The 16,450-nt window shown below is 38.0% G+C and overlaps 1 protein-coding gene across 2 annotated transcripts; it reads right to left on the bottom strand.

Moving 5' to 3' along the window:
• Window positions 1-1,941: 1,941 nt before the first annotated feature.
• On the bottom strand, window positions 1,942-9,231 carry LOC144471491 (uncharacterized). 2 transcript variants are annotated; one of them, XM_078183579.1, is made up of 6 exons: window positions 8,810-9,231; window positions 8,111-8,414; window positions 7,105-7,333; window positions 6,004-6,599; window positions 4,470-4,869; window positions 1,942-3,391 (listed from the first exon to the last, which is right to left on the bottom strand). In XM_078183579.1, the coding sequence occupies exons 1-6, from the start codon at window positions 8,999-9,001 to the stop codon at window positions 2,764-2,766; spliced, it is 2,349 nt and encodes a 782-aa protein (XP_078039705.1). In that variant the 5' UTR covers window positions 9,002-9,231; the 3' UTR covers window positions 1,942-2,763. The 2 variants fall into 2 exon arrangements, with proteins under 2 accessions (XP_078039705.1, XP_078039706.1); XM_078183580.1 differs by having other exon boundaries at window positions 8,111-8,347; window positions 8,810-8,995.
• Window positions 9,232-16,450: the final 7,219 nt, after the last annotated feature.

Here is a 16,450-nt window from a genome sequence, read left to right as displayed (position 1 = left end):
TTTTCCTAATAACATATCCTCTCGTAAAGAAATTGCACGAACTTCCGTAAAAGTATCTGCAACAACCTTAAACTGGAAAATACGAGAATCGGTGATTGACCGACGACGGCCATTAAACGGCGCCAACACATTTTTATTCCAAACGCATGAAATCCGCAGTCCATTAATGACAGCTGTTCCTACGAAAACCGAGAACGTAACAATGCCGTATACATTACGAAACCTCGTCTAACGTTTATACGATCGCAACGACGAGTGATTTATGCGTTCGATTCGAGAAACTCAATTACAATTTTCTCTAGCCCATATATTGCGTTAAATGATACATCGATACGATCAAGTAATTGCTAGCCGCGCGAAACTGACGCTAATCGTTCCCAGGTTGGCGTGAAATTACTGCACTTCCCTGCTGTGTGCCATACGCGATACTAAATCGCGAGCCCGTTGAAAATTCTTTGCCAGATTAGAGCACGCTGCTCCTTCTTATAAAACCATTTCATCGGCGTATATAGTACATACATATACTTGTACATGTGATCTATATACACAGAAACGAAATTGACTCGATTAAAAAAAGGATCGCAACTTCTCCGAAATTATAAGAGCAATTGAATATTATAGCTAAGAATTTTATACCTGCTGAAACGAGCTATGAAAAATTAAAAATAAATTAGGAAATTCTATAAAATTTGCAGCGAGGATACCGGTGCAATAAATCAACAATAAAGGTACGTATTATATTTATATTAATATTTACTATTTATATTAATGAGTTGTTCGCATAATATAATTGTTCAATGATTCACTAATTATTCTAGTGCACTTGTTGGCGTTCGCAGTTTTATTAAACTTAATATGCTTCGGTGATGATGGATAAAATTATTTTAAAGTAATAAAATTGTCCGTAGAAAATTAGAAATTTTAGCAACATACGAAAAGCGATATGATTGACAATGAGATGAATGATCAAATTTTATTGAAAAATCGCATGGTCGATGAAAGTAAAACGCGTTTTCTGGTGGCAGTTTGTTTAAATAAAATTATGTCATGCTTCGAAGTCGACTCGATATAAATAGTATGGACTCTAATCTTTCAAAGTGTCTTATGTAATAGGATTTTCTTCGATTAGGCTAGCCACTGTTGATTCGCGATCTAAAGATTCACTCGACGTATCGGTATCACGAGAATCGGCGAGCGTACAGGATTTGAAAAAGTTTCCGTCGACATCGCCGATACGGTACGCTTCGTAAACTAAGTGCTACTGATAGTGCACCGAATAGTGCTTAATCATGATCGTGACACCTCGCGCCGAGTAGATCGTAGACTGGTAATGCTTAATTATTTCTTGAATTACGACAGCCGCGAAGCAATTATCTGCCAATCGAAGCGATCGAAGCAAATATCGATTTCAAAATGAAACGCAGACTCGATATTTTTGTTCTATGAGTTATGGCAACTCCTGTAGAAGTGCAGTCGCCATTTTTTAAAGTCAAGATAAAGTCATTTGTCATGATCTTGACTGGATAAATCAAATCGTGCGAAAGGTAACCTCCTGTCGTCAAATACATATAATTAAATGATCTATAACTCAACGATCATTAATTAAATTAACACGTCAGTTATCCTTTTGACCTGTGTTATTACTTGACTGCGGATGTTTATGCAAAATAAGAATTTTAACGACCAGAACGTAAAACAAATGTTCTCAAATTATTTAAAATTTGTCAATATTCTTAATGGGATCAACTCATTGTTGTCATGAGTTCATTAAAACCACAGTTTGTTAATAACCGTGTTACATTTGGTACTGTTTGAGTAACATTTTTGCTAGAAATTAATTTTGAAAGAAATCATCGATTTATTATTATTATTTTTTGTTATTATTTTCATAATTACTGCCAGGTTATAAAAAAAAGTAAGATTACTTTGTTACACAGAACGTAATGAAAAATAATTTACTACTGTTTCGATTCGTAGCGTACAAGAAAGAATATAATTGTGTAATTATTGCATAAAGAGAAAGGTTTTTTGATAAATCAATATTAATTCAATATTAATTTCAAATTTTTAAATCAATATTAATTCAATATTAATTTCAAATTTTTAAATCAATATTAATTCAATATTAATTTCATATGAAGATATTCCAGTGATCAAAAACTATTGAATTACCAACTATTGCACAAATCCGAAAGTGTAGATACAAACGTTTATTCAGCAATGAATTACCAATCGACCGCAGGTCTGTATTTAAACTGAAATTCATTAAACTCATTTTATATCATCAGAATTTTACATATCAGCTGTTCATCCTTGCGTTAAATGCATAAAATCCACAGTCCATTTAAATGCGCTACGCCACAACGAAAAAAAACAGAATTAAGAGAAGCATCGACGAAACTGATTGGCTGATATCGTAGAAACACGCGAGGTCATTCAACAATCATTAAGTGACCATCTACGGTGCAGAACCCCGCAAAAAGTGCACTTAAACACACGATGCAAACGAGATGAAACTAGCCTCTCGCGAGCCAGACGTTTAACTACCAATGAATAGTCATAGTTGTTAATTGAAACAGAATTGTCTCTCGAAGCACTTCAACAAGCATCCCCGATCCCACGTTACTCCTGTTGGGTGTGTTACCGCGGGCAAAAACGAAGACATGAATTTATTCAGAAAACAGGGTCGTGTTACGAGCACGGCAGAGATATAATGAAATGCATCAGCATTTATAGCCATTGAGTGTTTTCGCATTTTATTAACTAGCTCCGCGAAGATTCAACATCGACGGAGGAATCCCTGTGGCCGCCCTTGGGCTCCCTTCGCAGCTCCCTGATGACGATGGACCTGGACAAATTTACGCGCTGTATATCCGAGTCCTCGTCGTCGGTCGAGTGCCCGTCGTAAACGGTGCGCCGTCGTCTCTTCTTCTTCGCGCTCGGCGTCTGCGGCCTAGCCCGGAGCCTTCCGCTTCCGGATTCGACGCCGTCGCTCATCACGCTGTGCCTTCTCGATCTGCTCGCGGACGAAGGTCTGGAGGTCCGCTGGCTACCAGCCGCCGGTAACTCGGACCTACTGTTACCGACCGTCCTCTTCAAACGCTCGATCCGGCGCTCTTCCCGTCGGAGCAGGTCGTCCTCGCTTGGAATCCGCTTCTTCGATCTCCTCGTCCGCTTTTGCCTGACCCGCAAATTATCCGCGGAACCCCCGATCCGTCTGGTCGATCTGTCCACCGAAATCGTGTCCAGGTTGTCCAAGGAGCGAGCCAGACGCGGCATTTCCATTGCCTCCTCGTAACTGGGCGGCTCGATCAGTTCCAAGGGGTGGATCCGCGGCTCGATGCGACGCTCCACGTGCTCGATCCGCTCTTCCTCGTGCACGATTCGCGCCCTGGAAGAAATAATCAGCGGTGGTTGAAGCTGGTGGTTGATACAGAAATAATGAAATATAGCTAACCGATTCGAATTTGTAAAATATGGTATAGATCTCGTGTTACCAACTGTTAGTAACGTTTTACTATTAGTTTTGTTACAGCAGGTGAATGTTTTTCTTGTTCAAATATTTTTGTAATTGAAGCGAACATTTTCTGCTATGCGAAGGTTAGTTATTTAATAGCGAGGAGTAAAAAAGAAATTTTTATGAAATTTTTTGAGTATAATAAAAATTAAGCGATCTAAGGGTGATTAAAACCGTTTACATAGAAAACAATTTAGAGAATTGCAAAAATTTTGGAAATATTGTTGTTTTTGTGTATTAGCAGAATGTTAACATTTTTTTACCATTCTTATGTGTTTTTGACATTTTGGGAGGATTTAGATTAATATTTCTACTTTATGTTCTTTGCTTTGAATAGGATTTTAGTTAATAATTCCTGCAGTCGATGTAAAGCGTAAATACCTCGCGAGGTATTCGGTTCAGTCTCTTTCCCTGCCTGTGATAAAGTAAATTACTGACTTTATCTCTGCAGGTAATATTGCATGATTATTAACATATATCGAATGTTTAATAATGTATAAAGGGCTACTCGAATTAAAATTGTCATAAGTATGGATTATAGGACGATATTATTTCATATTCCTGGGGTGAAAAGTGAATTTATTGATTCAACTATTATTATTGATTTTGTTGCTATATTTCGTCTAAATGTTAAAAACACTTAGTTTTATAAAAATGAATTTAACTAAGAATGCAACATCAATTGAAATTTTTATTCTGAACTAAAATTGAGCGACTGCAAATCTTTATTTTCATTCGTCATTTTAATCAAAATTGTAATTTTAAAAAACTTTGCTACGTAAAGGATTACTCCTTATAAAATAAAAATGCTACCAGGCCTGTCTAAGTTCACAACTTTTGTTAAAAAATACAAAATAGTCCGCTGTCTAATCATAGCATTTTAAAAATTAATAAAATTGAACAATGTGTTGGAAGAAGACAAAGTTGTTACTGAACAAATTCTCGTTCTTACCGTCTCCGCAATGGTCTCATCGATTCCATTTGCTGTCTTTCCTCCATTGCCCTTCTTTTGATGCGCATCATGTGCCTAATGGAGACGAAGCTCCCGAAGAGTACCATGATCGCAAGAGCGGTGACCATTATAAACCCCCAGGTCCTGTCTCGGCTATGGTACACCGATCCGTGCCACATATCGTAGCAGGCAGTCTCCCAGGTAAATCCGGAAACGTTCGCCGGGCTCTGGCAGAGTAAATTCGTCTCGGACGTTTTGGCAGGCGGCAGCGTTAAAAAGTTGAATAGGACGAACAATTCTTTGCAATCGCAACGCCAAGGGTTGTCGTCCAACTTGATGATGTTCAGGTCCGCGTTGTTCCGAAATATTGCGGGATCCAGAGCTTCCGTCAGACGGTTACCTGCGTGTTAATGATTATGTTGTTATTATAATTTTGAATCATTGAATTATATAATTACTGAATTTCATAATTACTGTATTCCGCAATTACTGTATCCCATAAATACTGAATTTCATAATTACTGAATTACATAATTTTTGTATTATATAATTACTGAAATTCATAATTACTGTATTCCATAAATACAGAATTCCATAATTACAGAATTTAATCATTATTGTATTCCATAATTACTAAATTACATAATTACTAATCACATAATTCTCAATTTTTTATTATACAACAGATTAACCGCTCAGTTATTTTACAAACTAAAATTCTGTAAAATTGTATACAATAATTCTACGGATCAATTAAAAATTGTATTAGTTCTGGATTATTCTCTCGAAAACAATTTTATTTTTATTGCAAAATTGCGGTATTCAATTAAAAAGTGATTATCAACTAAAAATTGTTCACTCGAGAATCGAAATGTCTGCTCGTGATATTGTTGGCAAGATTCACACAGAAAAATCCTAATCTATTCCTCGTATCAATTCCACACATTTTTCAGCGATGCTGAGTCAATAGTATGTTTACTTAACAAATTGGATTAGTTTCATTTTAAATCTGTCACATCTCATTTTAAATCTGTCACAACATCATTTCTCATTCTCAGTTTATGTTAATCATATTGCCATCGTTTTCTTTTCTACTCTATCAATTTAACTGCATACAGATAAACTAAATTGTGAAATTAGTAGATAATATTATCAGTATCTTATCGCATTTTACATTGTATAAAAAGGATTTTTCCTATTCATGTTAAAAAATCCTCACGTCATTTTAATATATGTATTTAATAACGTATAATGATGCATTTAAGACGCCTTTTCATTCAAAGTAGATCAAGCATTATTATTCAAAAACCAACAAATGCTCTTGTGACACAGATCCATAAAAGCGAACAACTTCATCTTTTAAATAAATATATATTACAAGAGATTTACAAAAGAATGATTACAAAAAACACTTTGTAAGCTCTGAACCATAAAATGAATATTCACTCGGAAATCAATGTGAAAAAATAACAAAACCAGATCATACCGAAATATAATTAACACAATATAATAATGACATTGTTTAATTAAATACCTGACAAATCCACTCGTATGAGTTGCGGTAGGTGCGTGAAGGTGTCGTTCTTCAATCGCACGAGCCTGTTCCTCCTTAGATCGAGGTTCCTCAACGTGATTGATCTGATGTTGCTCGGCACCGTCTCCAAATTGTTGTCGCTCATCACGAGGCTCCTGATTCTCGACAGATCCGTCAAGAAGTTTTCGTCCAGACTTCCAATCATGTTCCACGATAAGTCCAGATGCGTGATCCCTGACACGAGCCTCGGCACTTCGTTCAGGATATTATAGGACAGGTTGAGCAGCTTCAGCTCGACGTTATCTTGGAACGTCATCGGGTGAATCTCTCTCAGATCGTTCTCGGACAGGTCCAGCACCTGAAGCTTCACCAAACCCTCGAACGTGCTCGAGTTTAGGTTTTCCACGCCGTTGCCGCTCAGATACAAAAAGCCGAGCTCCCGGTTCCACGCGAAAATACGATCCGGCAATAGCTTGATCATGTTGCCGGCTAATCGGGCATGCGTCAACGACGGAAGTCCGTGCAGGCCTGGCCTGTCCAGATTGCATCGCGTCACGTTAAGCTTCCTCAGGTTGCCGTGCGTCAAAGTTGAGTTTCTGAAAATCATCGAACAACGCTACTTTCATTTATTCGACTTCTTCGCTATTAGATTTTATACAGTTGCAATGAAGGCGAATAAGGCAAATTTAAGGGTAGCGTTATTTTTGATTAGTTAAACTTATAGAAGAGAAACATTTTTACAACTTTTATTTTGTACAGTTGGTACGATTGGAGATATATAAAGTTGATTTTTTTAATACACAACTTTTGTAATTTCACAAATTTCATAGATAAGATAAAAATCCATGTCGTAAGCAATACTGTTAAGATTTGAATTTATTTATGTTTAGTATATATTTTATATTTAAATACGTTTAATAGTAATTTCAATTCAATTTTGTAATAGAAAGTTTATTAAAACAAATATTGACGATTGCAAACAGCAAATGCATCGAGTTTCCACCCTAAAATAAGTTGCACCGTCGCGTCTTTTCTTAAAGTACGGACCAGTAGAGAAGCATGATAAATAGTTGATAAAAAATATCGTTTGCTTAGAGTTACCTTGTGCTATAGACTAATTTCGGATTGTTGGACATTCGAAGCTCCTCAAGTTTTGGAAATCCGTTGAAAGTATAGGGACTTAAGTAATTCAACTGGCAGTCTGACATATCGAGCCAGCGTAGCCTGGGACTCCATGCTTCCTGAATGAATTTCAAAGGGTTTCCTACCAAGCTTAGCGTAATTAATGCTTCTAGACCGACCAGAGAATTCTTGCTTAGCTGCTGTATTTCTATGAAATACAAAAATCGTTTTACGAATTAGTAAATCCTACCGACGCAAATCCGCCCCTATATTCTATTACTGATAACATAATTTTTAGAGTAACAAGGTATTTACAAGTTCATGTACTGTGATAAATAATATCGAAAACTCGAAGAAATTAACAGAAAATTATTAGATTGCAGATCATTGTGCAATTTTCTATTTTCAGAGTTTAGTTTATAAACATATAACCGTGAAAAATCTTCTTTTGATGATTAGATAATCAAAGCTGTACCAAAAGTGATATAACTTTTTTAATGATGCACATAGAATAAATTCATAAAGATGCACAGTCCAACAATTACAAACTGAGATAAAAATTCTTTTGTTTGGTAGATAATCTGAGAAAATTCTCCGAGTACAGAGAGTTAAAAGGGCAGTTGTTCTGTAAATGAAGTTCTGCTTTCAGAACAAAATGCAACGAACGAGATCTATTGTTAGGTCTCACATGATTTCGTATACACTATACTATTATTATACATAATTACGTGTTAATATTATTGTGTAATAATGTATGAGTATAATAGCATCATATAATAATATTAATGTTAATATCATATAACAGCATCATGTAATCATATTAATATTAATATTATACATATAATATATAACATATAACATCAATAAAACAGAGATCTCTTACATGAATATAGATCTCATATATTCTTACATGAAACTTAATGATAGATCACGTTGCGTTATTATTGTAGTATAATAAATATAAGACTCGTTAGCTTTGTCGTACCGCAATGGCTAACGTCTAGTGCCTCGAGGTTGGTGTTTACTAATCCCTCGAAACTGGCGATCGGATTCCTGGACAAGTACAGAACTATCAGAGACGTCAGTTGCTTCACGGAGACAATATCACCTATACTGTGTATTGCGTTCCCAGAGAGGTCTAACTTCTTTAACTTGGCCAGGCCGCTGATGTCGTCCGGCAGCGAACTCAACTGGTTCCTCGCTAAGTTCAGGTACTGTAGATCTATCAGTCGATTAATATCATTGGTTACGTGCGTCAACAGGTTGTTCGATAAACTTAATTCCTCCACCTAGAATGCGACCAACGAACATCATATTCAGCGAGGGGGCGTTCATAAAGCCGCGGGGTTCGCGCGAACACGAGCCGCGTTAGCATTAATCCGTTCCGCGATTTATCGTGTTCCGTAATATATATATATATATATATGTATGTATGTCTATATCTCTATTGTAAAAACTCGGGCTCGGTTGAATCGCGTGAATCGCGGCGTTATCTGTTATAGATACTGCCGTCCGTCTTCGCCAGCACATTTGTACAGGTGACTCATTGTCAGTGCTGGCTAGAATTTTCAATAATCGGGCCGATAAAGCGCGGAAACTGTGCGCCGGAAACGCAGACCGCGGCTTTCGCGCCACGTGAAAGGAACACTGTCCTCCTTTTTCTTTTTTTCCCCGCGGTACTCACCAGGCTGCTGATATTCTCCGGGAACAGGACCAGGTTTTGCTTCGAGCACATGACAGTTCGTGGCTGCAGGCTGTACTGGCACACGCATTTCGCGGGGCAAACGCTTTGGCAGACCGACCGCGAGAGGATCCCGATGAGCACCGCCAGCAAAGTTAGCGGGACGCCGAGCGCCGTTGTTGCTCGTTTCGCCATGTTCTCTGCTATCCAACCGCCGGGAAATCCATGGAATTCACATTTTCATTGGACCGGCGGCAAACCGCCGCGGCCTGTTACAGGATAGACGATGATCGACGCGGGCGCGGAACGGCACGGTTCATTTCATCACTGTGATTTTTTTGTGTGCACGTGGTACGACGACAATGGGCGAGGACGGACGTGGAAATGAAACTCGCGCGGATCAATCAGCGGGCCAACAGTACTCCGAACCGTCCTGAAAACTACTGAGTACTTATCTTTGATAAGTAACGTAGGATATGTGCCCCGCGATATCTTCCTAAGATAACTCGAGCATGCGGAGAGGTGTCGAGAGCATTATTCCCCGGTGTCGACAAAAATGGAGTTGATATAACGGTGAATGCATCTGTAAATTCTGGGGAACCGACGTAGCCGCGGTTCTTAAAAATTGTCACGGTGCGTAATCGCGGCGTTTAATTAATCGACTCGTCGATCAATTCGTTTCCAGCGAACGATTTTCACTGATCAAATTTTATTTCAATCGGAGCCGCCTTTGTATGGTGATTTAATAGGTTACAGTCGCGACGAGAATTTTAATATTAATGCGAAACGATGTTTTTTAATGTTTTGATTTTCGTGACACGAGACGGGAAATTGAAACTTTTAATATTCTATGTTCCATCGTTGGTTGACTTTAAAAATTAATCATTGGATCAGTAGTGTTATTTAGGATAATGCGTTTGTTAATGCATTGTTCGCTTGTGAATTATAGTAAAATTATGCGAAGTTCTTGACGCTATATTGTATATGGTACAAAAGGAAATAGTATGTGTCATTCTGATCAGTTGCCATATAGAGAGTTAACATTAACATTGTGTAATCATGAAAATGACTCAGAACGTACGTTCGAGATCGTGTGGGAACGCGATTAACGTTACATTTATCCGTATGAATGGAACAAATGGCCCGATGTTTTTATCACTTCGTTTAACCTTTTGTTGGAAACATGACAAAAGAAACAAAGAAACGCAAAGTGAGAAGGAATAAAATACTTTCACGCATCGAAATATGCATTAACATAAGAAGTGTTCTGTCATATTTAAACTAAATAGGTAAACAGAAAAACTTAAAAAGTTTCATAAAATTAAAGTATTTTATTCAATTAAATTAAAATTAAAATTAAAATTAAAACAGCTCAATATTCTTACCTCTTGCCAATCTTAATAAAATTAAAGTAAAGTACATTGTTTTAATAGTGTATTTGTGATACACTTTTTAATAGCGTATTTATGATATATTTTTTTAATAGCGTATTTATGATATATTTTTTCAATAGCGTATTTATGATATATTTTTTTAATAGCGTATTTATGATATATTTTTTTTATAGCGTATTTATGATACATTTTTTTAATAGTGTAATTATGATCACGATATACTGAATCAATAACATAAATAGTACAAATGTTATTAACAACATAGTTACGGTACATTGTTTTAAGAAATCACGGTAAATCGATTTTTGTAATTAAAATTGTCTCTAAGTCATATGTAACATCGTAGTGTTGGGAATATTTATGCAAAGCCAGATTTGCAATGCGATGGAGGCAGAAAGATGAAAGGAGGTCGGTAATGAAAGCTGAATATGCTTCTGCGGGCGAAGGAAAGATTGAAATTTGAATGGGCAGTTCCGCGGAAAATATAAGACATTAGATAAATATCTGAAGTATCCGAAAAGCCGATATTGAGGCGGCCATCTCCTCCGGTCTAAGTCTCTCTTGGCTGACCCATGCGGATATTTTCCCCTTTCCCCCGACCGCCGCCGTTGTATTACAACCTTTTTTTATCGTTTCTTCAATCCGACAGGACCGTGTCTGAGGACTTTCCCGGGGATGAAACAACCGCGGCACGGTATTACATCGATAAAGTACGTCGTCGGCGTACAAATGATAACAGCACGATTAGCAGTTACTAGACTGCTCAACTTTAATTCGTAAAGAAACACTAGACAAATTTGTTTATCAGTTACTTAGGAACAAGTATATGTTAGCAAGTCTGCAGCGCAATTTTTATTTCCAACCATAAGAGACTGACCCTAAAAAATTCTTTTGAAAATTATAGATTAACATTTTGCATTGGTGAAAGTGAAAAATTGATGTTCGATTACTTAGGTATTCAATTTAATTAGTTATAGTATTATGTTTACAGAAATCATACAATTGCTTACACAGTTAAATCGAGTATAACATTATGTAGAAAAAGCCTAATTATCTTAGATTTGCAATTACAATTACCCGTGTAAGATATAACTGTGTAAGATATAACATTGTTCATCCTGAAAATTCTAACATTGAACAAGTTTTTGAATTCGTACCACATTCCTTAATAAAACTGACATCGACATATGTCAACATTTCACATACATAATTACTTATTAAATTCGTTCCAACCAAACTCATGAAACCGCACACATTGGTCGTTGAAAAAAGTTCTATCACTTCTCAAAGGAATTGTTGAGTTCGCGTCCTATCTCATTCTAAAATTCACACGAACGCGAGCGGTACATTAATCTAATCTCTCAGCAGAAGTTTACAAAGTGAATAAATTCAACAACGTACAATAAAACAGTAGATCGATCCATCTACCGAACAAAGCAAACCTTTCTATCCGATATTACTCTTACCTGTGGCAAGCCAATCAGAGTTAGCAGGCATAATGATTAGAGAGCGTGAACTATTATAGAGCGTCAACTATTGCAGCGGATCGGTAGCAAATATAATTAAGCAGATTACCGTGGCAAGTATCGCGTAAGGAGACCTCCGCAATTACGAGTGTTCCAGCGAATTGCGCGTACCGTATCAATCGCGAGCCAATCGAACACCGATAAGAATTCACTCGACGCGTGTGTCCACGTAGCCGCGGCAAGGCTATCCCCACTTCGAGCCGGCAAACATTTAAAAAAGACCTTATCCGCGCAGGACTGCCGTGTCTCTCGCTCTTTTTCACACGTCCGGTTGGTCCAATGGGGATGATAGGTCACACCCTCGGGAGGGTGCGACCGGTTTAGCCAGCGCCGGCGCTTAGCCGCCGGCTTATCCAGTAGGGACAAGGACACGATGTTTCTACCTGTTGATGCTAAACCAACCCCTTCGCCGAGATTTTGCAAATCCGGAGTTCCGCGACCGGCGATTGGTCACGCCCTCCGCAACCTCTGACTCGCGGATTTTTTTCCGCTCCCTTCGCTAACGCCGGACCCGCAGAACGCGACTTTTGATCGCGGGACAAGCAAATTATTAGCGCTTTAACCCTTTGCACTCCAGGCCATTTTAAACCTAGATCTAAAATAGCTATTTTAATCAACCGCATTTCCATTTTATATAACTTCACAATTTATGTATAGGAAATTGAGTTTAGTGAATCCTAAAACTATTACGCTTTTAACAACCTTTTAAATAGAAAGGTCTTTAATAATGTCAGAATTATTTTGGAAATGATATAACGATTTTCATTGGCGCCTCAGAGGCGTCACTCGATTGCTAAGGGTTAACTCTACCAGTTGCAAAGTATAATAAATTATTTTGCTCGGAATATTTAAAAATGTTTGTGAAGTTAGAATATTCTAATTTTTACTTTGTAAAATCTGTAGTATTTATGAAAGAGATAGGGGTATATAGTATTTATGAAAGTAATGAACAAAGTTATTAGTCGCATTCGAATCTTTGAGAAAGGAAAGAATAACGCATTGGTGAATCTTATTTTGCTGGCTTTAAAACGACGCATAGAACTCAATGGGTGCTTGACTCTGTTAAATTGTTCTTAATTAATGAACTGTGATTTCATTCGATGGAGAATTTAAGAACTAATATTAGCAAAAACCACTTTAGAAGCTAAAATACATCAAGCAATGTGTAACTCTAATTAAACATATAATTGTTGAAAATAGAGGAGAATGAATTCTCCGTTTTTATTCTTGATGATGTATCACGTGTCACTTATTTATCGAAATTAGACCCGAATCTAAGGAAAGAAAATCTTCGCCGTGTAATACGTACTTTCTGCATTACAATGGTGGTCACGTCCTACTCATTTGTGTGGGTTTGATTATCGACTCGTATTGATTTCCCATTGCTAACTGTAACGTTTTCATCGATAGCCGGCGCTAAGGTTAGTTGTAATTAAAAGTCGATAAAGTTGTATACTAAGAAGAGCGAGAAGTATTTTATTGGCGCATAAACTCGATATAGATATACATATACACCTTGTCGACGCAAGTTTTAAAAGAAAAATCATTAAGCAAGAATAATGTAACGTGGTTTCTTATATTACTCGCGCAATCAATTGTTTGATTGCAAAGTATGTATGTGTATAGATATGTTCTACTAAAGCTGACCGCATTAACAATATTTGTAAATTTTGACAATCCAAGACAACAGTATTTATAATGTTTTAATTTTGACATAAATTATCGAGGTTATGTACGCGGCAGTGAATGCTTTTATCATGCAAAATTGCCCAAAAAAGACACATTACCATGCCTTCAACCCCTTGTCATACTTTGACGAGTCTGACACGTGATACAAATTTCTATTAAAAAAAATACTGATTTCTTGTCATCAATATGTAAAATTGTAACAATTGAAAAATTTCGAATCATTGTAACCGTAAAGGAAAAGGTACGACAAGGGGTTAATTCTGTACATCGTTTATTTACTAAGACTCCTCTGCACTTTAATATTACAGATTATCGGTTGAGCATTTTCATTTTATATTGTCACTCCTTTGTATATTTAAAATGTCTGCTAACAAACTATTCCGAGTACTCGAACAATATGTATAAAATAAAATATATTTAACCCTTTACACTATGAGGCGACGCTAAAAATTGCTACACCATTTTCAAAAGAAAGAAATACTGTAAATGAAAACAAATTTCTGGGATTAAAATATTCTGGACTGTAAAAGGTTAATAATAAATCACACTAGATTATCTATATTTTTCTCTTATCCCACAACGTGTCAGCTTTAGCTTAAAAACTGTCATCAGTCGATCTCGTCTCGATTAAAAAAGTTCTATATTTCCGCCCCTTTGTCCCGCCGCGGTTCGCGTCGGAAGGGTTCAAGAGAAGAAACCGTGTACCGTGTGCTCGAAAGAGTTCCGTATAAGAATGGTCGGTCTAGTAATTACCAGCCGAAATATATCGCCGTGCGACGCGAAGTAACGAGAATTCATCCCCCGCGCGCTCACTATCGAAGCCGGAGCTCTGCTAAACATTCGCTAGAGGAGATATAGCCCAGTGCTATCTGCCGGCGGCAGAGATTCTGGCCCGTACGTCTACATGCGCGCACACACACACACACACACACACAGAGAGAGAGAGAGAGGTTTCTATATATTTTTAACGCCTTCATTTCCGGCCGCGTTGGGACACCGGAAATAGCGGGACGATACCTCGCGGTGTTTCAGGTATTGATCAGTTCGAGGACCGGGTACCACCCATCCACGGCGGGTGGGGGGTTTGCACCCTCTGCAGACTGGAAGCTTCGACCCCCGCACCGACCCCCCTCCCTTTTACCCTCACCACCGGGCATCGGCGTCTCCCGTGACGCCCCCATCCGCCTCCACCTACACCTAACACCCCCCCGCAAAAGGGGGAGGTCGACCTAGCGACGAGCCATCGAAGACGAACTTTTAGATATCTTCGTCGTCGTCGTCGTCGTCGTCGTCGTCTCCGCTCGGATCTTCGGGTTACGCTCCAGTAGGCTCTTCGGAAATAAAACGGGACTAGTATAATATCGCTGTCGCTTCCGCGGCTCCACCTCCACCTCCTCCACCACCCCTAACCGGAGAGAGAAATTCCAAGATTCCACGAAGCTGGTTCTTCCTACGTTTAATTGGAAATACACTTTCTGGTTGGCTCCGCTGAGGGATTTAAAGCTGTCCGATATCTCGGGGCTCTAACGATGATTTATTGTTACAGAATTTCTCGACCGGCTCGCTTTTCGAGATCACGTGCCACGAGCTAACCGATGGTAGAACCAGATAACGCGCATTATTTCGGGATTTTTGAATTTTCCGGCTACGCTTGTCTTGGCCTCGTTTACGGCCGTTGAGTAATGTCTCCTTTAACTGATTCTACGCGAGAGAGAACGTTTGATGGACCCTCGCCCCTAAATGTATAATCTTGAGGCAACCGCGTAACTGCTCGACCCCTGTGCACACGACGCGAATTCCTGTGCGCTGTTTTCTCGATCTGAAACGTGAAAAACGTGGACGCAATTACCGCATGAGGTCTACCACGATGTTGATATATAATAATTAAAACTTTCCTAATTGTCGTCAAATAACCTTCGATTTTTACGGAAACGTTATTCAATGTGTTTTAATAAAAATTACACGTATATAGGGTGAGTCATATTAGACTTGCAAATTGTTTGTAAATTACGTTGAATGATCATCTATATTTTTCATACATTGTCCCCTATTTTTTATATTGCAGCACCGTAGCGTATATTATGACGAATTCAATGACCTATGACACTGTGATCTTTAAATGGCCTTTAAGAAATTAGGGTTAATGTGCAAAAAATAACGACGACTTTCAATATGTGAAAAAATTAATTTAAGAGAAAAATATTCTCCGTGAACTTAATAGTCTATAACATTATTTTTTGCATACATCCTGTATATAAATTATAATATATTCATTTTAGATTGATATATTTTGTATACATGTAAGTTTAGAATGATCAACGATATCTGTTATATATGTAATGTACATTGTATATGTTACATATGTTATATACGTTACAAAAGTTAAATATGTTATATATTGTTTTATATGTTGTATATGTTATATATGTTGTATATGTTACGTACGTTATATATGTTGTACATGTTACATATGCTATGTATGTTCTATAATATTATACAATATGTGACATGTATTATACATGTTAAACGTTTGCACGAGTAACTAACACAAAGCACAGCAAATAAGCAAATATTATTAAAACTCACTTCTGTATAGGGAAATCCAACGATAAAAATGATTTCGCTCGGCGAAAGCAGCGTTTTAGGCGGGCACGCTCCACTAATTGAGCCCTCTCCGTTATCCTTTGTAGCATAAACGGGAAAGGATACCTCCACGGAGGGTTATACACCCGACTTTCTAGATTCCGAACTGATTTTATTTTCCCCAAAGCCACCCCCGCCCTCGTAGTCGGCCGTAAGCTCGGTTATAAATAACGGCTTATCTTTTGTCGGCTTCAACGCCACCGCGAATCGGTACAAAGCCAAAACTCTCCGCTCCCTATCCGCTACCTTTTATGCGTTGTAAGGGGTCGCGCGAAAGAAGACGTCTTCCGAAATGTGCGTCGGTAATTGCTCTGGCATGTATCTGAATTAAATCCAACGGTTTGTCGCGCTTGTTCTCGCATCGGCGACCGTGAACGGACCGCGACCGCAGA

This window comes from Augochlora pura, chromosome 6 (assembly GCF_028453695.1).
Source record: "Augochlora pura isolate Apur16 chromosome 6, APUR_v2.2.1, whole genome shotgun sequence".
Classification (NCBI taxonomy): domain Eukaryota; kingdom Metazoa; phylum Arthropoda; class Insecta; order Hymenoptera; family Halictidae; genus Augochlora; species Augochlora pura.
The sequence above is the reverse complement of the archived record's forward strand: the minus strand, read 5'-3'. Positions and strand labels throughout refer to the sequence as shown.